Here is a 27,455-nt window from a genome sequence, read left to right as displayed (position 1 = left end):
CTCTGTTCCTGTCTGTCTGTCCCTGTCTATCCCTCTCTCTGACTCTGTCTCTGTAAAATATAAAAATTAAAAAAATAATAATAAAAAAATTAGCTTCCTACAATTGGCAGCTATCTCCTGGAAGGCACTGCACTTCCTTCAGGATGTTAAGCTGGGGGTACAAACCATTCTTGGTTACTTCTCAAAAGCTCAGGGTCCTCAGTGGCATCTGGGTTCTGTCTACGACATCCCTCTTGCATGCATACAATTGGCTAGAGAAAGGAATGTTGTTACAGTTGTAAACTGGTAATTGCACCTAACAGGTATGTTTATCTTATCTGTTGGCTTCTTAGAGACACTGTTAGTACTGATAGAGTGGACAAATTATTGTGGTGCTTTCATTTTTCTGTAAATTAATTTGAAGGTGGTGTCAAAATCCAGCTGTGCTCAGATTGTGTCATAACATGCATGGGGTCTTATTCAATGAGAACTTCTGCCTTTAGGGATGAATCTAAACTCAGCAGGTAGCCTGACTCTAAACTAAAACTTTTCTTGCCTTTCAGGCCTGCCATTCCTTCTGCCCACAATGCCCCTCCTGCTTAGGACAGCGCTTAGCCATCTGCTGAGTTCTGCGGCAGCAACTTGCAACACTCATTCCCTTTTTTCTGGAGGCAACACTTTCTTTTGGGAAGTCATCTGCCCCCATTCTTGGTCTTTGCGGTTAGGTATAGTACATGCCACTTGTTTTGGGGGGGTGGACACATGACACAGGCCTGTCAGGCACACTGCAGAATAAGCTGTCCTCCCTAACTGCAATGACTGGGTCAGGGGAGAGCACCTCATTCAAGCTGTACACTGAGAATTGGCTCAGAGACTTATGAATAACGTACTCAGAAAGAGGCACTTTTTCTCTCTGCCTCTGATGACAACTTTATACAATGAATGTCTGGAGCTTGTCAGTGGCTGTTGCTGCCACCACACCACAAGGAAAGGCTGAGCCAAGAGATGGTTCCAGACACATCTGTGACATTGTTGTCTGAGTGCCTGGGGGCAGCCCAACCCTGGGGCTGTTAGTACGCAAATGCTAATAAAGGTTCTTTTCTTCCCAAGCCAGTTTGGATTGGGTATGTCACTTGCAACTGCATTTGGAGACTATCCTATCCTTGGAGACCTACCTCAAATGTCATCTTCTCTGTGGTTTGCAAACCTCCCCCATCCCACCAGAAGCTAGTCAGGAGTTAGTCTTTGTGGGTCTGCCCGGTGGCGCACCTGCACTTCCCACACTGGGATGCATTTCTGTGCCTCAGCCCTGAAATGTGTGGGATGCTTACCTCCCCCCAGCCCACTGCACTGAGCTAGACTGAGCAGCCCTTCTTGGGCAGTGAAAAAGCAAATCCATGTTGCAGCTATTGGTCACACCTGTCCTTTTCCCTGGGGAAGGAGCCCTGCATCCTTCCTTCTGAGGACAAGGCCAGAATATTAACACAGACCCTTGGCTGCCTTCCAGGGGTCCTCTCTCTCTTTCTTTTTTTTAAATTTTTTTTGTATTTTTCTGAAGTTGGAAACCGGGCTCCCGCATGCGCCCAGCTAGGATCCACCCAGCATGCCCACCAGGGGGCGATGCTCTGCCCATCTGGGGAGTTGCTCTGTTGCAACCAGAGCCATTCTAGCGCCTGAGGCAGAGGCCACAGAGCCATCCTCAGCGCCCGGGCTAACTTTGCTCCAATGGAGCCTCGGCTGCAGGAGGGGAAGAGAGAGACAGAGAGGAAGGAGAGGGGGAGGAGTGGAGAAGCAGATGGGTGCTTCTCCTGTGTGTCCTGGCCGGGAATCGAATCCAGGACTCCTGCACGCCAGGCCGACGCTCTACCACTGAGCCAACCGGCCAGGGCTCTCTCTCTCTCTTTCTTAACCTTCACAAGGAGACCACTGTTGGCAAACACATATTGCTTTATTTAGTGTTTCTCTGGATTGCAGAAGTGTCAGCAGTGGGCCAACACCCCAGAAGGGCAGAGACAGCTGGGCAGCCCCTAGGCCCTTTGGGGAGGAGGAGGGAAGCAGCAGAAAGAAGTGATGCCCCTGCAGCTCCTCCCAAGGCCAGCCCCTTCCCCAGGGAGCAGTTCAGGGCCCAGGAAAGTCCTCACATCCTTGGATTGTAGCCAAAGTTAAGTGAGCAGGGTTACCTGTCATCCTAAGGCATGGACGCAGGCAGAAGTACTTCTACCTGGTGGCCCCCACAAGTGATTGCTGGTCAGGGAGCCACATCCACCCTTGAGACATGAGCCTGTTTTGTGGGGCTCCCTGTCCCTGAAGAGGCAGTGAGGTGTGCTGAGAGGACAGGGCTGCAGTCCTGGTACTGCCCCAACCTGCTGGATTAAGGGCAAGTCCCTTCCCCTCTTTGGGCCAGTCTCCTGCTCTGTCACACCAGGAGACTGGACTAGATGATCTCTCAGTCTTCCAAATTCTGTGGTCTAAGACTCCTTTCCCCACTCCAGGATGCCCTCAGGCTTGGCTGATGATATTGAAAGGGCATTTTTAAGGCAGGAAGAACAGAGCAGGCAAGGATGGTCTCAGCCCCCAAGGGTATGTTGGGAGTGGGCTGCAAAGGGTATAGACAGGCAGGCAGACAAGGTGCCTAAGGAACAAGGAGGACAGAGAGGGCTGGGCAGGGAAGAGGGCACCGGGTCCCAGACTGCTCAGCCTCTGAGCTACACTCTCTGCCCTGCTGGACTCAAGGAAAACACATCCAGTGTGTCTTGAGGTGGGAAAATAGCTTAAAAAAAAAAGTTTCCTATAAAGCATCAAAAAATCTCAGAGAAAACCCAGCAAAAGTTCCCTTCTCTCAAATATTTGGCATTGGCAGTGGGGCTGCCATGTCTGCCTCTGGCCCTGGCTTCCTATTGCTGTGGCCCGGCCTGGCCCACTCCTGGTGGCAGCTCCCTCAAGACAGGGGCGAGCAGGAGGCAGTCTGTCGGTGGACTTTGAGGTGTCCCTGGGACCGTGCCTGGAAGCTCGAGTCTTTGGTAACTGGGAAGGGGAAGGAAGGATAAGCAAAGCATTGGGAGGTGGGAGGGTCCAGTGAGTGCCTTCATCACCGAGAGTTCAGCCGTGGGGCCACCTGTAGGGGCAGAGGGAGAAGCCCAAGTCACGAGTGGGAAGCAGACAGAGGTGCCTGAAGCACTTGTCTTCAGGGGTTAGGAGCATGCAGCAGCAGCCTGGCCCTGGAGACTGATCCAACCCCACAGGACTCCCTGGCCTAGCCAGAGTGGGCCTCTGCTCCCACCCAGTACACCTCCAATTGCCCTGGAGACCCCACCTCCCCGTGCTGCCATCTTTATGACTCTCTGCACTGTGGGGGCTCAAATGGCCCTTCTCTCTGGCCTCCAATGGGCAACGGGATGACAGTGTGATATGGCACCCAAGCACTGCCAAGGAAGCCTTGGCCACTGGAGACTCCAGCCTAGTCCTACGGTCATTAGCAAGGAAGCAGGTGTCGCCTTCCAAGTCCCACTCACCACAGCCAGGTGACCATTCTTGGCCTTAGTGATGAGCAGCTCTGAACCAGGTGTGAAGTCGATAATGCCGTCCCTGCCAGGGCCCCCTGCAAACGTGATGCTGGAGGGAAGGGGGTGTGTGAGGACTGCCCACACGTGTCCATACGGCCCCTCACCACCCCTATCTGCCTCACCTGCCCTGGTTGATGTTGATGTTGTTCACACGGTCAGCACTAAGGGCCGTCTTGGTCAGTGTCTCTATCACATGGTCACTCTGGAGCACCACGTCCCCCTGGGAGGCCCAGGCAAGGGGAGGGGTCAGGTTCTGCCCAGAGCTAAAGAACCTACCCCACCCTGCCTCCCAGCCCCCAAAGGGGTACCTTCTGCTTATTGTCCTCACGCTGCACATGCAGCACAAAGAGACTGTCACTCAGGCTGCTGACGGAGATTCCTGAGGGGGAAGGGCAGAGGTCAGGGATCAAAGGTCAATTAAGGGGCCCTCCCTTTGTAGCCCTGGACTCTGGTTCACCAGTCAGGTTGGCGTAATCAATCCTCTGCTTGACTTTGGCGTCCTCCACAATGACCACAGCACTGGGCGTCAGCAGCAGTTGCCGGGGTCGGGGCTTGTAGCCCTTGCGGTCATATTTCACTACAGGCACTGCATACTGAGGACAGAGGGCAGGGGAGGGGCTAAGGGGGTTCCAGGGAGAACCCCCTCACCCTCTGCTCAGGCCCTGACACCCCATGCAGCCCTTGGGCAGCAAAACTGTGGACTGAGGGCTGCAGGCAGGGCCTCACCTGGATGGGCTCAGTGCCCAGGGCCTGCAGCACTTTGGGGCTGATCTCATCTGTACCTGCAACCCAGAGTGGGGAGAGAGAAGTCGGAGGAGGGGAGGGGACTGGGACAGTGACGGAGGGTTTGAGTGCTGGACAGTTAGGGGCTCACCAAGCCGGGTGCTTATGAAGAGCCTGGGGACGCTCTGGGGGTAGTTGTCCTTCTTGCCCTTGAAGATCTCACTAGCCACGGCTTTCTGATGCAGCTTGAGGAGACAAGGCCAGGGAGGAGTGTCAGAGAGTGGGGACGATCACAGTGGGGGACAGGCCAGCCTCAGAAGCTCAGACAGCCTTCCTCACCCTCTCTCTGGACCCAACACCAGGAGGCTGAGCTCAGCCACCGACACTCCCATTAGCCCCTCCTCTGCCTTACCCCCGGCTCCTCCGACCAAGGCAGAGTTCCCTAGAAGGGTCATGACAGCATTGCCAGGGTGCAGGCCCAATTTTGAAGATAAGTCTCTGTATCAGGCCCTAGAACCCCCAATATTCAGCTTCAACATGGGATCTTGAAGCTGGCTGATTGTTACCAGAGCCGGGTGGGTCCTTTAGCATCACCTAATATTGAGTTGGCAAATACAAGGTACACTGGCCACCAATGTTCATTTCCCGAACCACGAAAGACATTACCAGTCAATTAGACTGGTTACAGCTTTTTCAACACAGTGCTCTGGGCAGCCTACACTCTTCAGTCCTGTGGAGTTGGCCCTGAAGATGAGCCCTATTTTCCATCCACAATCTACTTCAGCCTCTGCTTCATATGTGATGCCCAAGAGCAGCTGGGATCCAGTTGAGGTCATATGGTAAATCAGAGGTAAGTGCTCCCCAGGCCAGCACTCTTCAAGTGGGGCCCACTGGCTTGGCTGGCCCACACCTGCCCCCTCGCTCTCCTTACCTGCTGCTTCCACTCGGGGCTGATACTCCGGCAGTACTTCCACACCATGTTCTTCATACACAACTCCCGCAGTAGCTCCGAGGCCTGTGGGCACGAGCAACATCAGGGCACCTATGCAGCCTGGCTCCTTCCCTCTGAGGACAGCAGGCATATGCCCACCACTGGTCTTTGGCCTAAGTGACACCCCTCAATCTGGACCACCCTTTCCATTCCTAACTCCTCCTCCATGGCCCAGGTCCAGTTCCCCTGCCTTGGAGCCCTCCTCGCTGCTCCGCTGGGCACGTGATTATTGGGCTCCTCCACTGAGTGCTTTGAAAGTCCCTAAATCAGCAGGGAGAGCCCACAGACCTCACGCAGAGCAGGCGGTGGCGTGGGCCAAGAAGAGTCCAGGACATTTCGGGGCAGCTGTCGCCGCAGGTTGAGCAAAAAAGAGGTGCGTACATGGTCCAAGAAGAAGGTATTTTCAGGGCAACGGGGTGCATGGCGCAGTATAAAGCCTCGAATAAGCCTGGGGGTGGGAGGCCCAACACAGATGGGGGTGAAAAGTCTGACAATGGGTCCCTACAAAAGCCCTGCTCGGCACCCCTGCACGGCACACCAGTGCTTACCTACGGATTGTCTGTGCCGCCCATTTCCTCTTGGCGGCCTTCCTCCGTCCCAGCGTTCCCCGCCACCATGACTGGATGCAGATGGCTGTAGACAAGACAGATGACTGACCTCTATCTCCTCAGCATGGTGGTTCACCCTAGCCCCAGACCCTGTCCCTCCTCAAGAACCCTGGCTCCCAAACCTGATCGCTTCACCCTGAGGAACTTCTGCCTCCAATGAAAGCCCCTCCAGGCGGCCTGGATCTTGGTGGCTGTGGTTGGGAAAGAAAGTCCATTGGCCAGAGCTCACTTAGTGCATGAATGAGTGAGAGGATAAATAAGGGAGTCAATTAAAGCAAGTAGGAAAGAACAAAAGAATGTGGGAACATGATCAGAGTTTGTACCCAGGAGCAGGACAGATGGTGGGTACTGGGTCTGCAGCTGGTAAGGAGGGCAGCTGAATGTGGGTGAGGTGGACTTCCTGAAAAAGGAGCCCAAACACAGTGATTTATTTCCTGCTCCCCAGAACAGACCCCACTGGGACAGGAAGGGTGGGGCCTCTCTTACCCAGGCTCTGCCTCCGGACCTCCAGGGCATCCTCTGTGGCAAACAGGGTCTTGGGAAAGCGGATGAAGATCTTGGTCCTGGAAGGACAGTGGTGATTAACCCTTGGTTGACACCCTTAAGGCCCCCAGGAGTGGGCACCACTCACCTGCCCATCTTGTACTCTTCAGGCTTGTAGCCAAGGTGCCTGACCAGTACAGCCACCCCATCCTGAGGCCGTCCTGCCCATGTGGGCCATGTCTCTGGGCACAGCGACTTATACCTGGCGGCAAGAGCAGAAATGATCCCAGCTCCCACCCCAGCCAGCTTCCTTCTCTGGAGACTCAAACCAGGGCACCTGCTGGGAGGTCCCCCTAACTGGTAGCTCACAGAAAGCCTGGGAGGTGGCTCTGTTATTCCTGTTGTATTTTACTTTCAATTTTTATTTTTTTATTTAAGTGAGAGGAGGGGAGATAGACTCCTGCATGTGTCCCAACTGGGATCTACCCAGCAACCCCTATCTGGGCCAATGCTCACAACCAAGCTATTTTTAGAGCCTGGAGGAGGTTCCACAGAGCCATCCTCAGTGCCTGGGGCCAATATGCTTGAATGAATCCAGCCATGGCTATAGGAGAGAGAGGGGAAGAGAAATAGAAGGAGAAAGGGGAGGGGGAGGAAGAGGGGAGGAGAAGCAGACGGTCGCTTCTCCTGTGTGCTCTGACTGGAAATCTAACCCAGGACTTCCACACGCCGGGTCAATGCTCTAACACTGACTCAACCGGCCAGGGCCTATTTTTAATTTTTTAAAAAAGATTTATTTATTGATTTTTACAGAGAGAATGGAGAGAAAAAAGGGAGGAGCAGAAAGCATCAACTTGTAGCTGCTTCCCACATTTGCCCTAACCAGGCAAGCCCAGGGTTTCAAATTGGAGACCTTAGCATTCCAGGTCAATGCTTTATCTGCTGTACCACCACAGATCAGGCTGTTATTCCCATTTTAAAAATAAGGCAATTGAGGCCCTGGCCGGTTGGCTCAGCAGTACAGCGTCAGCCTGGCATGTGGAAATCCCGGGTTGGATTCCCGTCCGGGCACACAGAAGTGCCCATCTGCTCCTCCACCCTTCCCCCTCTCCTTCCTCTCTATCTCTCTCTTCCCCTCCCACAGCCAAGGCTCCACTGGAGCAAAGTTGGCCTGGGCGCTGAGGATGGCTCCATGGCCTCCGCCTCAGGCGCTAGAATGGCTCCCGACGCAATGGAGCAATGCCCCAGATGGGCTCAGCATTGCCCCCTGGTGGGCATGCCGGTGGATCCTGGTCGGGCACATGCGGGAGTCTGTCTGACTGCTTCCCTGCTTCTAACTTCAGAAAAATCTCTCATACACACACACACACACACAAGACAATTGAGGTATTCTCATCTGCCCAAGGCCATATAGCTGGACAGTAGCAGAGGTGGAATTCACACCTAACTCCCCAGGCCCCTTATGCAGGAAAACCACATAGATGCTCTCTCCTTTCTGAGCTGATCAGAAACTGTCCTTCTCATAAACTTATCATTTCTCCTGGTGACAGGTATGTGGACGCCTGCCTCGTGGACCAGGCGTTCCATGAGGGCAAGGGCTGGGGGTGGGTGGAAGGCTGGTGATCTACCAAGCTTGATATTAGGCCTGCAGCATGAAAGGGACCCTAGCATGGGTTCCAGAGGCTCAGCATCCTGTCTCTGAAATGGAGCCCAGAATCCCCATCCTCCCTCCCAGAATCTAAGGGGCTCCTACCCTCTGGACCCCTTTCCTTGGCACTGAGCCAGGCCCCACCCCCACCTCTGCAGGAAAGCCTCGTATTTGCGGCGATAGGCAAAGCCAGCTCTGCGCACACGCAGGTTCTCCATCAGCCCCAGGTATTTCACCTGGTGCCGGATCAGCACCTCATCAAAGCGGCCTAGAGGAGGGGTAACAGGGTAATTAGCTGACTTACAAAGACAGATGGCCAGTGGCCGTTCCCCAGAGACTCAGCCCCCACAGGCCCATGGGTGGGAGGGGCCTACCAGGCTGTTTGGCGTCATTGGGCTTGATGCAACGGATATAAGCAGGCTCCTTAGACTGCAGTATCTCTACCAGCTGCAAGAGGCTCATCTTGAACTGTGTAGCTACCTGGTGAGCCAAGGTGAATGGAGGTTGGCTGGAGCTGGGCTGAGGCCGCTGATACCAGGCACAGCCCCTCCCTGGACAAAACAGCAACAATTCCCACAACTACCCCCTGCCCTGCTAGGGCCTTTTGTCCCACCACCCCTCCCTCACAGGAGAGGAAGGAGACAGACTGCCCACCTACATCACTATGGCTTGGCTAGAGACCTAAGTATAAGAATCTCACTGGGGTCTAAAAATCCTGCTCAGGTCTCAACGCAACCTCAATCCTATCTTCCTTCAGCAACCACTCTCTGGAATTTCAAGGCCATGTTCCTAAACAAGGCCATGTCCTACAATGTACACTACTCTACAGGACCTTCAAGCAGACCCCAGCAGACTTGCAATCTGTTGTGGTCCTATTAGTGGCAGGGGTGTATGCCTGTCATTCTGGGAGCACCAAGGGGCAGCTAATCCAGTCTGTGGGATAGCAAGTTCAGGAAAGGTCTCCCAAACATGACCCTTCAGCTAAGATTTAAAAGATAGATATGAAACAGCTAGAAGGAAGAGATGAAAGAAATGCATTCTAGGCAGAGGCTTTACGTACACAGGGAGCTATAAGCAGAACATGAATCCAGGTGGGAAGCAGAAAAGAGGGTTAGAGGCAGGCAGAGAAAGGGCAGGACTCCAGAGTCACATTAGGGAGAGTGAATTTTATCTTGAGGGGATAAGGGAGCCACTGAGGAATCTGGAGTGAGGGAATGACAGGAACAGATCTGCATTTTGGAATACCTCCACAGCAGATACGTGGAGGATGCTTGGTAAGGGCGGATGAAGAGCCAGGAGACCAGGGAATAGGCTAGCTGGCTCAGCTAGAGAACAAGGACTGAAATGGAGCAGTGGTTATGGGCGGAGGAAGAGTTGAGAAGGATTCAGGCAGCAGAAATGGGCAAATCCAGTGGCTGCATGGATGAAGGAGATGGGGAGACTGATGGGTCAGGGATACTGCCCAGGTTTCTGGCTTGCAGGTCTGGGTGGAGCATGATCCCTGTCCTGAGTGAGGCACTCAGAAGGAGCAGGCCTGGGGGACTGGGCAACCCAGGCCCATTATAGAGCTACGGAGGTTGGGGTGCCTGGGGGCCACTTGGAGGATATCACTGGATATAGGAATCAGCTTCTGGAGAGACCTGGGCAGCACATTAGCGGGTGTCCTCATGGGGAGATACTGAGGCCTGAAGATGAAAGTGCTGAGGGAGAAAGGAGGAGAGGGCAGCATCCCAGGGAGTCAGACCCTGGGCACAATGCTGCCTCACTGCCTTCCCTGACGAACACGCCTCAGGCCACAGCACTCTGGCCTATCCTTCTCTACTGCCCGTGTTCCTCTAGCCCTCCTCTTGCCAAACCCAACAGCTCACTGGAAAACTCCCCACGTCTGGCACTACTGGCCAGACCTGCCTTTCCCAGCCTCTTTGCTCAATGATGTCACTCTCCAGGTCCTTTTTGGACTCTGTGTATATTGGGACCTATTGGTGCCTACAGTGCCCTCCCATAGGTCCATCTGACAAGCACGTACTCATTCCCATTATCATAAATGCTTCTTCCTCCAGGAAGCCTTCCCTGACCCCCTCACTCTTTCCACTCCCTGTATATACATATGCCCACACATAGATGCACATACACAGAAGTAGACATAGAAACATACCCACAAGCAGCCTTCTAGACCATACAGATGTGCACACAGGCACCAACAAATACACTAGCTCACGTGCACATGGCCACCTCCCAGGCTCATGCAGGCACTCATCCCTGTGCACACACACGACTCCCAGGTCCCACAGCCTCCACACCGTCTCTGGCCGTTTCTTGTCACTGAGCTCGCTCCGGTCGAAGCACCGGCCCATAATGGGATTCTGAGAGCTGCACATGGTCTGTGAGGGCAGAACACAGGACCAAGGTGTTAGTACAGGGGAAAGCAGGACAGATTCCTGGGGCATAGGTCATTTTGGACCAAACCTGGAGTCCCCCTCACACCAGTTCTCCTCACCTCCTTCAGGTTCCGGAAGAGAAGGTCATTGTTTTTATCCAGAAACCCTGGGCAGGGAGAGCAGACATGAGGTGAGGAAGAGCCCTTGCCCTACTATGGGGACCCAGCCCAGGATCCTCACCAGTCACGCTGTAGGTTACTTCCCCAGCATAGTGCAGAAGGCGGAACTCCCCACGGCCCAGAGATTTCCTGGTCCGCTGGTCAGCCAGCTTGTGCCTGGGGAGTGACAGGGAGAGGAAGCTACAGATTGCTGGCCTGAGCCATGCTCCCTGCCTGCTGAAGAGCTTTCAGGAAGAGAAAACAGCCATCCAGTGAGGAGCGGGCATGCCCAGAGCCACCCCAGAGTCCACTCTGCCTCATGGTAGACAAAGCAACTCATCAGCCTCCCTACAGAGGTGGCCACTGAGTCTTATGGCGTTGCTCAGGGTCACACTGTGCCAAGACCAGGCTCTGGGTCTTTGCACTTTCAGGGCACACTGGGCGGAGGGCTGCTTTCAGTGCCTCTAACTGCTGCGTGCCTGTTCAGAGGGGGAGCACTGCCCACTACATTTTAAGAATGGAATCTGCCCCAAGAGATTACTTATGTCTGAGGCATGTTTATATACTTCAGCCCACTTTCTATTTTTAAGAACTATTTCAAGCAACTAACCAGAGACATGGGCGGAGATTTAAGGCACAGAGATGTTTGTGGCAGTCTTATCTAGCAGAAACCCAGAACTGGCCAGGAGCCCCCAGGGGCTGGGTGAGAGCAGTGGGGAGTCTGTGGGTGAGAGCCATCACAGGAAGTGTTTTGAGGAAATTTTTATGTTTGATGATACAGAAAAATACTCAGGATGTAACATTACCCTGAGCCTTCTACAGTAAGTCCTCACTTAACGTCGTCAATAGGTTCTATGACTTTAAAATGATGTATAATGCAAATAATTTTACCATATGATAATTGCTATAAACAAGCGTGAATTTCCCATGGCATCTCATCAACACTATAACAAAACAACAGTAAACAAAATGACATTATCTGAAGACCTGCTGTACAAAGTAAGTTTTTTGTTTTTTTTCTTCACAGAGTCAGAGAGAGGGATAGATAGGGACAGACAGACAGGAACAGAGAGAGATGAGAAGCATCTATCATCAGTTTTTCGTTGCGACACTTTAGTTGTTCATTGATTGCTTTCTCATATGTGCCTTGACAGTGGGCCTTCAGCAGACCGAGTGACCCCTTGCTCGAGCCAGCGATCTTGGGTCCAAGCTGGTGAGCTTTGCTCAAACCAGATGAGCCCGCGCTCAAGCTGGTGACCTCGGGGTCTTGAACCTGGGTCCTCCGCATCCCAGTCCAATACTCTATCCACTGCGCCACCGCCTGGTCAGGCAGTAAATTCTTAACTATGAAAAAAAGTGTATAGGAAAAGGCAGGTGCCTGACCAGGCGGTGGCCCAGTGGATAGAGCATTGGCCTGGGATGCTGAGGAACCAGGTTTGAAACCCTAGGTCGCCGGCTTGAGTGCAGGCTCATCTGGCTTGAGGATGGACTCACCAGCTTGAACATGGGGTCTCTTGTTCAGTTGTAGCACCTCCCCCCCATCAAGGCACATATGAGAAAACAATCAATGAACAACTAAAGTGCTACAATGAAGAATTGATGCTTCTCATCTCTCTCCCTTCCTGTGTGTCCCTATCTCTCTTGTGTGTGTGCACACACACTAATAAATGAATAAATAACCCTTTAAACAGAAAAAGGCAAAAAGGAAATGCCTCAAATTGTTAACAGTGATGACCTCTGGGTGACTGGACTGCAAGTAGTTTCTGTATTACACTCCAGCTTTTCTCTGATGAGCAACATTATTTTTATAATCAGAAAAAGAATTTTAATATATTATTAAGCACAAATGCTTAGGGCTTTGGCATTTGCAGCCCCGGAACCAAGTCCCAGATCTGTAACTTATTAGATGTGAGATAACCTTGGGCAAATGACTTCTCCCCCCCTTTTTTTTTTCATTGTGGCACCTTAGTTGTTCATTGATTGCTTTCTCATATGTGCCTTGACTGGGGGCCTTCAGCAGACTGAGTGACCCCTTCCTCAAGCCAGCAACCTTGGGCTCAAACTGGTGAGCCTTGCTCAAACCAGATGAGTCTACGCTCAAGCTGGCGACCTCGGGGTTTTGAACCTGGGTCCTCAATGTCCCAGTCCAATGCTCTATCCACTGCACCACCATGTGGACAGGCCCTTTTTTTAAAATTATATATTTTTTCTTAATTTTTCCATTGATTTGAGAGAGAGCAAAAGAGGGGAAGGAGCGGGTAAAGGGAGAGAGGGGGAGAGAGAGAGAAAAGTATCAATTCATTGTTCCACTTAGTTATGCACTCATTACTTGTCATATGTGCCCTGAGGATTGAACCTGTGACCTTGGTGTACCAGATAACACTTGATCCAACGAGACACCTGGCCAGGGCCAATGACTTCTCTTTGAGCCTCAGTGAAGAAATGGAGACAGTACCACCACCACCTCCTTCAGGGGCTGCTTCAGGTTAGAGAAGATGATGAGCACGACTGTGCAGACAGAGCTGGGACAGAGGGGCTTGCTTCTTTTCTCCCTCTCCCCACTTTAGGGGATGCCTTAAATAAAAAGCAATTTTCTTTCTTTTTTTTAAGCAATTTTCAAATAAGGAAGCTAAAAAAAACCTTAGCAAGTTTCATTTTCAGAAAACAGTAAGGAGGAAACCATGCTCCTGCCTTCTTCTTTTGTGGATCTACTGTGAGCTGCAGCTTCGTGCACCTGTCCCAAACTGAGCGCCTCCGCTGGTCTCATCTTGGGGTTGTTGTTTTATTGATTGTTGGGGGATCCCAGGCTTCCACAGGTTCTACCCCGGTGAGCCCTGCAACCCCACTCACGTCAGGAAGTGCGGGTGGTGCTTGACCGTGTCTTCTAACTTCTCTAGGAAGGTCAGATCTGTGGCCTCCCCGGGGCGTAGACATTCCTCATCCTGGCGGGGGCGGGGGGCACAAAGTGATGAATGTATCAGGGGAGGGGCTAGAGAGCACAGGAAATTGAGGAGGCCCAGACACAGGGAAAAGGGGTATAGCACAGGGGCTTCCCCGAGACAGCTTCCAGATCCCCTCAGGCAGGGCCCTGCCCTGCCCCCGCTCAGCCCCAAACCCTGGCACTCTGTGGACTAGCCTGGAGAGAAAGGGGAAGGAGTGACATCCTCCTACCCAGTTCCCCGCATGAGGCTTCAGAGGAACAGAGGACTCACCAAAATGGAAATGATGCCCTTGAATTTCTCCTCTACCAGATCACAGATGATCTTGTTGTTGAAATACTGGACAGGCTCCCACTGAGGGGTGGAGTGAAGGAGTGAATCATTATGGGGTCCTTGGTGCCTCTCCTGGGACTGATGCCCAGGCTTCCTATGGTACCTGGGGCCACCTGCAGGCCTGCCCTTACCGCAATGCCCTCTGCCTCATACTCCTCCTGTTCCGACTTGAGGGTGAGTTCGATGAAGAGCTGCTGTAGCTTCTCATTGCAGTAATTGATGCAGAACTGCTCGAAGCTGTGAGGAAACCAAAAGAGGCCACAGGAGCTCAAGGGGGACACAGGACCAGGAGTAAGGGGAAGATGGGCAAGGCCCCTGAGAAGCCATGGGAAGAAACACTGATCAGGAGCCTGGATGGGTGGGGAGTCACTGACAGGAATGAGAGAGCAGGGGGACAGAGGAAAGGGACCGGGACAAAGAGACGAGAGGAGAAACAGGCAGGAGGAAGGGGGTTCTGACCTGTTATGCTGAAACACTTCAAAGCCATAAATGTCCAGAAGCCCAAGGACAGTGGTGCTTCGCCAGCTGGGGCCCTCAGCATCCTAGTCAGTCATACAACCGAGAGCATGGGTCCCCATGTCCGCCAGCCCCCACCCCCAGGCCTCCCCAGAATGCCTTCCCTGCTGCCTTGACAGCAGCCTAGACCACACTCTCACCTTGGAGGCCAACGACCTGTTGATCTTCCCTACCAGCCAGGTAAAAGTCCGACTATACACCGCCTTGGCAAGAGCATCCCGGGCATATGCAGCCTGTTCCAGGTTCAATGGGCTCAGGAGCTGCAGGTGTGGCATGAGACAAGGAGATGGATACTAAAGACCCTTTATTATTTTGGGGAACCCCCGGCTTCCACAGGTTCTACCCAAGTGAGCCCTGCAACCCCACTCATGTTTGGGTTCAGGCTGAACACAGGAAACTATGCCTACTCTGCCCTCCCTGCTCAGGGGTGTGGGGGACACACAAAAGAGGACACAGTTGCCACACCAGAGGGAAGGTGGCATAGGAACAAGAGGCCTCATTCCTAGAGGTAGGAATCTTGGTTCCAGCGTGACTCTGTCACTCTCTTCCTATGTGACCTTGGCCAGCTCCCTGTGCCTCTCTGAGCCACCTGCCTTATGTCTTTCTAGCATTGCTGAAAGGATCAGCTGGAAAGACCAGGAGAAGGGGCAATGATGAGAATGGAGGCTACCCTGGAATACCTGCATCCCTTACCCCACCTCCTAAGGCAAAGGCTCGGCCTCACCTCTTCTCCCTTGGCGATGATCTTCCTGTGTGTCAGGGCTTCCCGCAACGTTGAGCCATCCACACCAAGGAGCTGTGGCGGGATGGGGGTGGGAGGTTGGTGAGTAACAAACCTCCTTTCCCCTAGCCCAGCTACTCCGCCCCGCCCTCTGCTCACCCCGCTCACCCTCGTTAGATACTTGAGCTGATTCTCGGTGGTGACTTGGGCATTGCTCTCCTCATCAGCAGCAAAGTGAATGTTGCCCAAATGCAGGACACTGGCCACAATGCTCAGCAGGTCCTGGGGGACAGGCAGGGGCAGATGGGGGTCACAGGAGGGGCTGAGAGTTCCACAAGGGCAACCAGAGGATGGTCAGAGGGAGCACGGATTAGGAGGTGAAGCGTCTGAGAGGAGGAGGAGGATCTAAGTGGAAACGGGCTGTGAAGGTGGACTGAGATTTTCATGGTGTCACAGAGGACATGGAGGCTCCCCAGCAGAGGCCTCACCTCCACTTCATCCTCAGTGAAGTTGATGACAGTGAGAGCCTTCCTGACGACCTTCCAGTCATTCTTGTCATTGATGGAGGAGACTTTGGCACACTGGCCCTGCAGGAGGGGCAACGCCGGGTCACCAGCCCTGCCGCTGTGCTGCTCCCTGGGGAGCACCCACCCTGCCCCAGCTGCTCACCTTCACCAGGTACAGGTAGTTCTGGGGGTTGCGTTCCAAGCCCAGCCGGCGCAGCGTTTCCTCTTCACCCCCCTCCAGCAGCTGATAGAAAATGTGGAAGTTCCTCTCCCCGTGATTTTGGTGGACCACTCGGGACTTCTCCAGGAGGTAGCTGAGGATGTGGCCACCCACAGGGGCCCCCTGTGGGCAGGACAGGACATGGTGACTGCTCAGGGGGACTGGGGAAGGGGCCCATTTTCCCTTCTCGCCCCTGTACTCCTGAACTCTAATTCTAGTCCTGCCACCAACTGCATGGGCTCAGGCAAGTCACCCGCTCTGCCTCAGTTTCTTGGTATCAGAAATGAAGCCATTCAACCCTCTTTATTTGTCAGCTCCACTTGGACATACAACAGGTATCTTCAACTCAACAGGCCTGAAACTGCACTAATCTCTTCCTCCTTAGGCTAGCTCCTCTGAGTGTCCTGCATCTTGGTCATGGTTACTTCATCCTTCTAGGTGTTCAGGTTAAGAAATCTGCAGTCCTCTCTCATCCAATCAGAGAAACAATCCTGCCACCTTAACCTTCAAAACTCCCAGAATCCAACCACGGCTCACCACCTCCAGTGCCACCATGCTGACTCCAGCCACAGTCATCTGTCACCTAGATTATCATAACAGCTTCCTAACTGGTTTCCCTGCTTGGCCTGATTCTCCGACCAATTCTCAACAAAGCAGCCAGAATGATCTTTTTACGATGAAAGTAAGACCCTGACACACTTCTGTTCCAGATCCTCTCATGGCTCCCTTCCACTCAGAGTAAAAAAAAAAAAAATAGTTCAAACAAAGACCCTCAAAGCCCTGCACTGTTCGGCTTCCTCTCCTACTCCTCGGCCCTTCACTCTCTTCTCCAGCCACTCTGATATCCTTGCTTGAAAACACCAAAGGCCTGCCCACCACAATACCTTTGCACTGGTTATACCCTCTGCCTGGACTTTCTCCCCAATGTGCCTGCACAGCTTGGTCCCTTGCCGCCAGCAAAGCTTTACCAAAATGCGACCTTCTTAGTGAGGCCTATTTTATCTGCTTTATTTAAAAGGGCAACTGCCCCCACCCCGTACCTCATTTTATTTTTTGGCATTTGTTACCTACATTACATTTTTCTGTTTATTGTCTACCTCCCCTGAAGGCTGGATTTTTATGTTTCACTGCTGTAGCACCAGCACCTGGAACAATGTCTGGCACACAGTAGGAGCTCGATAAATATTTACTGGTGCCAAGGACCTGACTGGTGGGTGCCCACTGAATGGGAATCTCACTTCCTGCCCTGGCATACCACATGTACCTTGAAGTCAAACTGCACATCCATGTACTTCCCAAACCTGCTGGAGTTATCATTCCGGAGGGTCTTGGCATTTCCAAAGGCCTAGAAGCAGATGAGGTATAAGGAATGCTGGCCGCCTCCCCCTGCCCTCCCTCCTCTCAGATGCTGCTGGTCCCTCACCTCCAGCACAGGGTTGCTCTGTAGCAGCCGGTCACGCACAGCACCACCCCGCTCAGGGGCTGGACAGGTCTCAGCATAGAACTGCAGCAGCCGCTTGGTGGCCTCGGTCTTGCCTGCCCCGCTCTCTCCAGAGATCATCACTGCCTGGTCCCGGCGCTCCGTGCGCAGTGCCCGGTACACAGTGTCGGCCACTGCGAACCTGAAGCAGAGCCTAGTCAGGAGCTCAGAGGGTAGGAGTTTGAGCAGCTGCAGGTAGTGGCAGACCCACAGGCAGGACTGGGAGAGGGCACTGCCATATCTAGTTAGAATTCACTTCTGTGTGGGAGCTGCAAGTACCCTTGAGGATGGGGACTGGGGGACCCTCAGGAATGTGGGTAAAGGGAGTCTTCACAGCTGTGGATTTGGATCACTTTCAGATGAAAGTGGAGGGGATCACTCATGAATGGGGTTGTTACAGGTCACTCAGGTGGAGTGTGGAGTCACTCATAGGTAGGGGTCAGAGAGTCACGAAGGTTAGGAGCCATGCCAGGCAGAGTTGGGCAAATAAATCATGAGTATGAGTTGGGGTGGGAGCCGGGAAGGTCCTGCCCAGATGGAGCTGATTCATCTCGGATGGTGAGAGGAGTCAGTTCAGGGTGAGGGACTGTGGGATTCCTCACAGATGTGAACAGTGATTCATCTCAATTAGGAGGTCAGGGGTCATTTTAGAGTGAGGGTTGGGTGGGATCATCTCAGATGGGGGTGTCACTCACAGGTGGGGTGGCACCTCATAGAAGCTGACGCCACGGTAACGTTCCATATGCTGACGGCTGTAGATTTGGAGGTCCCGGTAGGGGTTGACAGAGACTAGAACTGGGCCAATGTAGGTCTGGGGGTCAGAGAAAGGGTCAGAATTTTCTCCCCTGATGCCTCTTTTCCCCTCAGTCCTGCCTCTGAACCCCCCAGGACTCGCACTGTCTTCCCACTTGGGCCTCACGTAAATGAGGTTCTCCCGGAACCGTCGCCGCAGGTTCTCGATGAAGGCTGCTTCACTGGTGAAGTTCTCCAGCAGCACAAAATCCTGGACCCCCACCCGGTCACGGGCGGTTAGGGCACTCTCCATGGTCACCCGCACCCCGTCACTGCCCAGGGCCTGTTGGGAATGAGCCACAGGAGAGGGTGAGGGCCAACAGGGTAAGGTAAGGCCACTTCTTCCCCTCTACCATAGACTGTGGGATTGAGAGGGCAGCCAGGGGCAGAGGGACACAGGAGACAGAGAACATCTGGGAGATGGACTATGCTGGGTACACTGGGCCTGGTCATAGGAAGTGGGCACATGGGACCTGGAGCACAGAGGACCTACAGGACATAGGAGCAAAGCCACCGAGTCCAGGGAGGTGCTAGTTTTGTGTAGAGAAACATGGGTGATGAAAAGAAATCCCTGGAATAACAGAAAAAAAGCTCTGTTGACCTTGGACAAATCCTCTCCCGTTTCAGGGTTGCTTCCGCCTCAGGAGGAGGAGTTGAGTTAGACCAGGTGATTTCAGGTCTCTTAGCTCAGAGCCACGTGTGACAGGTGTTTTGGACAAATGGCTCTGAGTGAATTCTGCAGGCAGGGTGGGGGCATCTCTCTCACTCCCACCCACCAAAATCTCCAGTGGGACAGTGTCTACGGACCAAGCAAGAGGCCGTCCCCAAGCCATATGAGAAGGGTCTCCCAGAGAACCTCCGACCCCAGTTGGACTCAACACTCACCCTTCATAAGGGGGGCCTCCCTCCCATAGCTGGGCTGCACCCTCTCCATCAGCTGCCAGGCTCCTCAGACACCCTCCTCCACTGAGAGCCCTCAGAGGCCTCTAGGGGGGTGGGGGTTTTACCAGGGAAAGCCCAGATGCCTGCCTCCAGCTGCCTCTGGGGCCTACCAGAGGGTCGAGAGGGACAGACTCGGTCAACAAGGCCCTCATCCCATGCCATACTCTTCAAAAAGGGTCTGGAGGCTCTAGGAAATTGACACCAAAAGTGCCATGGGTCACAGAGGAGCAAGGTGGTGGTGGTGGGGTTTAGAAACCAGAGAGGCCACCAGGTTTTCTCCAACCACAAACCACCCAGAACTCTGGTCAGGGACACCCCTCCGAGTCTGACTAGGTGCCTGCCTCTCCCTGGCCTGTCCCTCACTCCCCCTTTGCTCCCATCCTGCCCTAGAGCTACTAGCAAATCGGGCTGAAGCTCCCGCCCCCTATGCCCTCTAGGTGACGGGTCTTTGAGCTTTCAGCTTCCCGGAGGGCGACTAGCTTGGCCGCAGGTCCGTGCACCTCGCGGCTCTCCCAACTTCGGCCTCCTCTGGCTGCAACTTTCCGGGACGTTGTGCCACCCGAAATTCCTGGGCCGCGCCCGCTTCCTGGAGGGGCCTAGGCGCCGCCGCGAGGGAGGGAGGGACGCCCGGGACCCCTCGCCCTGCCCCCACCCTGCTCACCGACGCCCGGTAGCGCATCCTGCCCGGCCGGCCTGGCGCTCTGCTCCGTTGCGGGTGTTCTCCGCCCGGGGTTCGGCCGCCGCGGCGTCAACTAGGGAGGGGCCGACCCGCCCCCGCGCCGCCCCCTCCGTAAGCCTGTGAAGCTGGGGACTCCCCGGCCGCCCCTGCTTCCTTGGGGCTCCGACTCCGGGGTCCCTCTCCAGCTGGGGGTGGGGTAGGTACTAAGGGTGCTCTCGGGGCGGGGTGGGGGCGGGGCTCTCGGACGGGCTGGGGCTCCGCCTGAGTCAGGTTTTCCAGGAGGGACGTCGTCGGTTCCAGGGTGGGGCCCGGAACCCGCGCGGCCGCCGCGTCTACACCGACTTGGAACTCACTTCCGGGCTTGTGTCTACACTACACACCAGGCCAGGCGCGGGAACACGGCTGAGTCCCGTGGGTCGCGGAGGAAGCAGGATTTCCCTCTCCCTTCCCCCCAACCTCAAGTCGGGGCAAAGTTAAAAATAGAACGAAATGTCCAAATACGGCCCGAGTGCCCAAGCAGGCGGAGCCTCCGTACCGGACACTGTCCACCCTCATATTCTTTCTGGGGGGTGGGCCCCGTGTCTTTAAGCCCTAAGAAAAATCTCTTTAGGTTCCCGCGTGAGCACAGAGCGCGTGCCCACGGGACAGGAATGGCCACAGAGAACCTTTGCCTAGAGCGGTGTGTGCCTGGCTTCTATGAACGTCTGTTTCCCATACTGGAAACCCACGTCCGACTTGCAGCATTTGTGTCCAATACTCTTCTTCCCTATCCTGGACACCCCAACTAGGGCTTCTGTGCCCCAGGGTCTCCTTACCTTTACCTCTCTCCCTCCTCTGAAAGGGGTTCCCTCTCTGGTCCACTGGATATGTCCATACTTTCTGCCCAGGGTACCCTCCTTTTGCCAAACCAGCCCGCAGAAGAACCACCCTGAGGAGCGAACTTGAGTTCCGACCCCACCGTTGGTGGAGTGGTTATGGCTAGTGTTTGCAAAAGACTGGAGTGTTGATTGCAATCTGTTTGCGAGCGAGTCACTTAACTTCTCTGAACCTCTTCTTCGTCTTTAAAATGAGCTATATAATACCTGCCTGAAAGGGTGGTAAAACGGCTAAAATACAGCCCTAAGGCACCTCCCAGGCCCTCAGTAAACACCACTCCCCTCTCCCGGCCAGACATTCATTCCACACGTGCTTAGGGCAGACCTACTAGGAACCAACCAGGCCCTGGGCCAGACCTCTTATCTAGTGGGGAAAGCCCCTCAGACCTATCTACTAGTTACAAAGAGCTCTCAAGAGCTTCACCTGCTCCCCCCCACAACTGACAGATAGGGAATGTGAGGCGCAATACTGGGGACACTGACACATTCTAGGGGGAAGAAGGCAGAGCCTGGACCCAAAGAGTGCGCCTCACCCTCGGACCCGGGCTCCCCAGGGAGCGGGTGAAGTTGCGGCAGGTGCGGGCTACAGCCTCGTTGATAAGGTTCATTATCTCGAGAACAGCCCGGACGGAGCCGCGACCCGGAGAACCCCGCGGGGCGGGCGCCAGATGGGAGATAGGTGGGAGCGGAGGGGTAGTGGTGGTATGAAACGCCAACGGCACAGGCGGGCCAGGGCAAGAAGGGGTGCATTCCGTGGTGCCACCAGGTTTAAACTCCACATGGGGAGGGAGCGGGGAAGGGACAGCCTCTAGCCCACCTGGGCTGAGGGAAGAGTGCCCAGCGAGCTCCACCAGGAGCGCGGCTCCCCGCGGTAAGCCCGAAGTGGGCTCCCAGATCCGAGGGGAGGAGCCGGAGAGGGGGTGGAGCCTCGCGGTCCAGTGTCTGCCCTGACGGCAGCCGCGTCAGGCAGCAGGAATGAGGGGAATCCGAGTGCGGAGGGGTCTGGCCGGCCATTCCCTACCCGGAGCGGCACCGCCGCATTCCCGGGATGCCCTCTGGCGCCCCGATAGCCGCCTCCCGGCGGCGGAAGGAGGGGCGTCTGCAGTGTCTCACCGGCCTAAGGGCAGGCTCCCGCCCAAGCACCGGCCCCCGGCAACCCCCACCGGCCTGCCCCGCCTCCTAGGATGCAGCGCCAGCCCGGGAGAGGGTGTAGAGAGAGAGTTTGAGAGTCAGGGTAACCAAGGATACGGCGGGCGCCAGGGGCATCCTGGTTTCTGAGCGGTGTTTTAGGTTAATGCTCCCAGCCATGAATCTATATTGTTAGCCCTATTCTACAGACTGGGAAACTGAGGCTGGTCAGGTAAATGACTTAAGAGCTCAGGACTCAGACCTGGCCGGGTTGCTCAGATGGTGCGAGTGTCCTCCCTATATACCAAGGTTTCAGGTTCCATTCCTGGTCAGGGCACATAACTGAATCAAACAATGAATGCATAAAAAGCTGGAACAACAAATGGATAAAAATCGATGTTTCTATCTCTACCTTTTCCTCTCTCTCTCTCTAAAGTAAATTAAAAAAAAAAAAGAAAAAGATCTCAGTCAGGACTAGTAAAAGGAGGGGTGGGATTGGAACCAAGAAATCTAGTGCTCACTACTCCTTCAGGGCTGCCCTGAGGGAGTGAGACTCCAAACTTCTCTGTAAAGGTTAACAGCTACCCTGTCAGGCTGTGACCTTCCTCAGTGACCCCATGACTGCAGTGCCCAGTACACAACCCTATTGGTGTATTCACAACTCTGTTGGTGTGCTACTATTGATATGTAGGCTTTAGAAGTAGCAGTTAGGGAGTGTGGACCATGGCCTTTGGTCCCGACCCCCAGCATGGCCCTGGACCTAGGGGGTAGGGTATAGCCATAGCCTCTAAGTGACCCAGGACTTATTTCCCAAGGCTCCTTCTTGTTCTCCTCCCACCTGGAGAATGTTTCCAGCAGACCTGAACCATCCACTGCTATTTACTTAGTATGGGCTGACCTCTGGAGGAGTGGGGAGGACAATGGGCAAATGTTTCGCCAGCCCAGTGACAGGTACATGCAAATATGGAATGGAGTGGACATTCTGAGGACTCCTCAGATCACTGCTATAAGCTGATTTTTTACTGAGGCAGCCACAAGGCCTGTTGGGGTCAGCAGAAAGAACCATAGCCTATCTTACTAGCAGTGCAGTGCTGGGAACAGAACAGGTGCTCAATTTATATTTATCAAACATATTTCAGGTCTGGGTCCAGGTGGCCCAATGAAGAACTGTTCCAGACTCAAGGGAACTGTTAAGAGGGGGAAAGGGGAGCAATGGTGGTGACCTAGGGGGTTCTACCTGATTGCTCACAGGGCCCCAGTCAACTCTAGCTCCAGAACCATGGCCTTTGGCCTTCCAGAAACCTCTGCCTGGGGGTCAAGCAGAAGTAAACAGAGCACCTTGAGCCCTAACCTACCCTCCTTGCTTAATATCCTGTATGTAGAGAGGAGGGAGGCACCTGGCACACAACCACCTAGCATCAAACAATCTGCCCTCCTCTCACCACTCCTCACACCAAGGAGTCACCACTTGTTAAGATCTTTACTCTTCCATCATTGTTCCACTCCTGGACTAAGCAGCAGCTTCCAAACAGGCCTCCTTGTCCCATTAAGCCATCTTCCCACAGCAGCCTGTGGTATTTACAAATGCAACCAGATCAATTAACATCTGAAGTGAATACAGTGAAGGTTTATAGGGCACCAGTCCATGTGCCAAGCCTGTAATTCAGACTCACTGCTTCTGCTTCTTTATTATTATTATTATTATTTTATTAATTGATTTTTAGAAAGAGAGGAAAGGAGAGGAAGACAGAGACAGAGAAAGAGGCGGAGAAAGAGAGAGGGAAACTGATTTGTTCCACTTATTTATACATTCATTGGTTTTTTTTCCTTCATTCATGTTGCAGTAATATAATGTGATTAAATATATATAAATATGGAGAAATATGGAAGAAATATAGAAATAATTAATATATAATATTAAAAGCAATTAAGGAAATTAAATAAAGTTATGCCACCTGGATAGAAATTAATATATTGTGTACAGATATGATAAACAGACTCTGCCTTTCGTGCAGGGCTCAGTTAGTGTGTGTGTGAAATATATAGATAAGAAGTGGTTTGACATCATAACTCTGTAAGTTAACATAAACAAGAAGCTTCCCTAGGAACACCTTAAAAATCCTAATGTAACATTTCAGTAGATTAACATAAAAAGGGCTCCCTGCGAGGAACTCCCAAAAAGATGGTTTGAGGTGATAGTTCTGTATATTGACACCTGTTAGGAGGCATTGGCCAGAAAAGGTAAAGCTAAGGGGGCCCCTGCTGCAGTGGTCGCCCAGACTTCAACGTTGACATGGACTGTCTCCACGCCACTCTGACCAAAGAACAGAAAGGAGCATGCCAACAGGGCCCTCCCTCTTAAGCTGTACCAGAAACGCCAAAAGGATTTGTGAGTAATAAACTGCCTGTGTGATTCTTGCAATTAACTTGTGTGTTGGTTGTGTCTTTCCTTGGGTGGTAGTAGGTCTCAGCACTGATAAGTAGAATTCTCATAGCTGCCTCAAGAGTAGTCTAAAAGAGGCTGCCAGCCCTGCTGATAAGCAGGAGTGTCCCACTGTGTGGGGAAATTGAATTGGGGATGCCTGATCGATGTAGAGCTTGGGCTCTACTGGGACAATTCACACCAGATTTGATTTTAGAGAGGGACAGAGATAGAAAGAGAGAGAGAGTCTGGAACAATGATCTGTTTCATTGGTTGATTCTTTTATTTTTTTTCCAGAGACAGAGAGAGAGTCAGAGAGAGGGATGGACAGGGACAGACAGACAGAAACGAAGAGATGAGAAGCATCAATCATTAGTTTTTCGTTGCGCGTTGCAACACCTTAGTTGTTCATTGATTGCTTCCTCATATGTGCCTTGACCATGGGCCTTCAGCAGACTGATGTGACCCCTTGCTCGAGCCAGAGACCTTGGGCTCAAGCTGGTGAGCTTTTGCTCAAACCAGATGAGCCCGCGCTCAAGCTGGCGACCTAAGGGTCTCGAACCTGGGTCTTCTGCATCCCAGTCTGACGCTCTATCCACTGCCACTGCCAGGCCATTGGTTGATTCTTATATGTGCACTGACCAGGGATTGAACCCACAACCCTGGTGTATGGAGATGATGGTCTAACTGAGTGAGCTATCTAGCCAGGGTACCACACCTACTGTTTCTTGCCAGACCTCAGCATATGGACTCCAGAGACCCCTCTTTGTCCTCAGTTTACCCTACTGCTCCTGCATTCCTGTGTGACCACAGGAGTGGCCCTCTCCAGTCCCTTCTTTTCCCATGCCTTACCAACACACATACCCGGTGTGAGGGGCTCCCATTCTAGCAACCAGCCACACGTGGCTCTCTAAGCTTCTTGCCTTTGCACCTGCAGTTTCTTTGGCCCTGAGCACACTTCCCCTCCCCAAATGACTGACTCTTAGTCATCCTTGAAGATTCAGCTCAGGTATCACCTCCTCTAGAACCCCTTCTTGACTCCCTCCAACACATAGTCTCCTTATCGCATTACATACGCTGTAGTGGCTGGCTTCCTGGTCAGTCTCACCCAGAGATTGCTCCTGCTTGGAGCATACACCCAGCCTAACACAGTGGGGGCTCAATAACCCCTTGTATCTGCCTGTGTGAATGAATGAATCACAGAGCTGACAGTGTAAGCACGAGGCCAGAGCGTGCTGGCAGCTAAATAAGGCCGTAGGCCAGCCATTCATTCTCCCATTCTCTCGAAGCCCCCCCATCCGCCACACTCTCACCGGTCCAGGAGCGTTGGAGCCCCTGGCACTTCTGGCCCAGGGGGCGGGGAATGGGAAGGGGCGGGGCTCGGGCAGCTTGTCCGGAACCTAGAGGCAAAGCCCGGCCAAAGGGCGGGCTAGGTGCCTGGATCCCGAGACCCCAGCCAGCCTCTCTTCCCTGCCCCCACGTTACTCACAAGTAATCTAAGTCTCCACCAGGCCAAGCCCTGATGCCGTCGGGTCCTGGGACTCCGCACGGGTCGGGCCAACCTACCTCCTGGCCCCAGCGATTTCGGGGCCGATGACCTCCGCTTCCCGTACGGTAGCTTTGGGGTAGTTTCAGCGTCCCGCCGCCTGCCCTTTACCCCATCCTGCCCGCCAGCGGAGGCCTCCCGGGGCCTTAAGGCTGCTGCCCGCCCCGTGCCCGCACCCAACGTACCCACCGGCTCGGCTCTTTCGCTGCGCGGGTGGGGGCCAGGCTGGGTGGCGTGGCCGGCTCCGGAGTCCGCGGCCCCAGCGCGTTCTCCCCGCCCAGGACCCGCCCGGGGCCGGGCCGCTGCTTGTCGTCATCCCGGGCAGGGCCCAGACCAAAGCGCGCGCGCGCGCGCGCGCGTACCCTCCCGGCCCGCCCCACCCCACCCAGGACCTAGCGGCCCTGGCCCTGACCCCCGTGGGCGTCTGTGGAGATTTGGTGCCGCACACTCCACAAAACAGCTTCCAGGACGAGGCGCGTTACATTCGTACACATACAGGCGCGCGCGCACAAAGACACCTCTCTCTCCAACCCCCTCCTCCAGAAAAGCAGCGAAACCCTGACCCCCGTCCGCATAAGTGGGGACTTGGTGTAGCACACTCCGCAACCAGCTTCCAGGACAGGGCGCGTCACAGTCACACACACGCACGCACGCACCCTCCTCCAGCGAAGCCCAGTGGTGGATAGGTGGGTGCATCTGATAAGGTTCTCCTCTCCTTCACCATCCTAAGGCCTCTGTCTCCACAGAGCAAACCCGACCCTCCTCTACATGCTGGGCCTGGTCGGTTCTTCTTCATTTGTGGCTACCTCCCTCCCTTCACCCTCTGTTATTCCCAAACTACTGCTCCAAGCCGGCCAGTCCCAGTTCTTTGGGCCCACCGGGAAAAGGGAGGCATTAACTGCGCCTGTACTAAGTGCCTGGAGCTTTACTTGCACTAGTCCTTTGAGCAGCTCTATCAACTACCCGTGTTATTATGTTCAGTTCACAGCCCAGCCCACTGAGGATCAGGGAGCAGGAGGAAAAGAGATTCAAACATAGATCCCCACTTTCGAAAACTCTGCTCCTAGTGATAGTTAATAGTGGTGCTTAAAACCTTACCCCTTCCTTCCATTTACCCCTCTGTTCCAGTCTGTTACTGTTTTACCAAGGATCAGAAGCCCTCCCCACTGCTCGCCTCTTTCCCAAAGGGTTTGCTTGAGAGAGAGCTGGGGGCCCTGGAGAGACACTGCCACCCTTCCTCCCAGCCCCGAGCATCCCAGCTTACAAGCTTGCAGGGCCTGTGAGGATGAACCACGCGAATGATCTCCCCAGTGGGGATCAGCTCTACTTGCAGCGCCATTCCACCTGTGGATTGCCAGTGTGCTGAGCCCTGGGGCCTCTGAGCAAAGGCCTGCTTCCCAGTGCACTGGCTGTGGCTGCTCCTGGAGCCAGGAATCTGGTCTCACACTGCGATGGCCACTTGGTTCAGCTTCAACTTCAGCCCCAGGGGATGTGTCTGGTCCAGCTCAGGACACAGCTGGAGCAACCCAGGTCTGATTGGGAGGCCTCTTGGCCCAGAGGGTTGGGGCAGGAAGAGGAGGGGCTGAGTGATGGAGGAAATGCCTGTTGTCCCAGGTAACCAGAGCAGCCGAAAGAGCTACCCATGGAGTACCCTGGGCACTAGGTCAAAGGGTAGGAGGCCTTTCCCCCTAGCAGCTCTATGACTGGGCCTCTCCTCCTGCCCACTCACTGGTGTCAGCTGGAGAGCACAGTGACCACTCCCCAACCAGAATGCACATTCTGTCCTAAACCAAGAGGATCCATCAATAGACACCGCCCCTCCTGC

General features: G+C 54.0%; 1 protein-coding gene across 5 annotated transcripts; it reads right to left on the bottom strand.

Moving 5' to 3' along the window:
• Positions 1-1,908: 1,908 nt before the first annotated feature.
• Positions 1,909-27,093, bottom strand: MYO1C (myosin IC). Of its 5 annotated transcripts, none has more exons than XM_066363534.1 (32): positions 26,895-27,093; positions 18,166-18,321; positions 17,942-18,057; positions 17,190-17,388; positions 17,031-17,111; positions 15,710-15,889; positions 15,529-15,627; positions 15,209-15,322; positions 15,044-15,115; positions 14,460-14,579; positions 14,263-14,345; positions 13,935-14,040; positions 13,744-13,824; positions 13,382-13,473; positions 10,614-10,708; positions 10,493-10,539; positions 10,296-10,376; positions 8,370-8,475; positions 8,146-8,263; positions 6,496-6,609; positions 6,351-6,427; positions 5,987-6,055; positions 5,805-5,889; positions 5,545-5,704; positions 5,197-5,280; positions 4,417-4,510; positions 4,269-4,324; positions 4,000-4,135; positions 3,851-3,921; positions 3,665-3,762; positions 3,492-3,591; positions 1,909-3,094 (listed from the first exon to the last, which is right to left on the bottom strand). In XM_066363534.1, exons 1-32 carry the CDS (start codon positions 26,967-26,969, stop codon positions 3,068-3,070), a joined length of 3,192 nt encoding a protein of 1,063 aa, XP_066219631.1. In that variant the 5' UTR covers positions 26,970-27,093; the 3' UTR covers positions 1,909-3,067. The 5 variants fall into 5 exon arrangements, with proteins under 5 accessions (XP_066219631.1, XP_066219634.1, XP_066219636.1 ...); XM_066363537.1 differs by lacking the exon at positions 26,895-27,093 and adding an exon at positions 25,820-25,957; XM_066363539.1 differs by lacking the exon at positions 26,895-27,093 and adding an exon at positions 25,816-25,939.
• Between the last annotated feature and the right edge of the window lie 362 nt (positions 27,094-27,455).

The sequence above is a fragment of the Saccopteryx leptura genome, chromosome 2, assembly GCF_036850995.1.
Source record: "Saccopteryx leptura isolate mSacLep1 chromosome 2, mSacLep1_pri_phased_curated, whole genome shotgun sequence".
In the NCBI taxonomy this organism is placed as follows: domain Eukaryota; kingdom Metazoa; phylum Chordata; class Mammalia; order Chiroptera; family Emballonuridae; genus Saccopteryx; species Saccopteryx leptura.
This window is presented reverse-complemented; position numbering and strand designations above follow the sequence as displayed.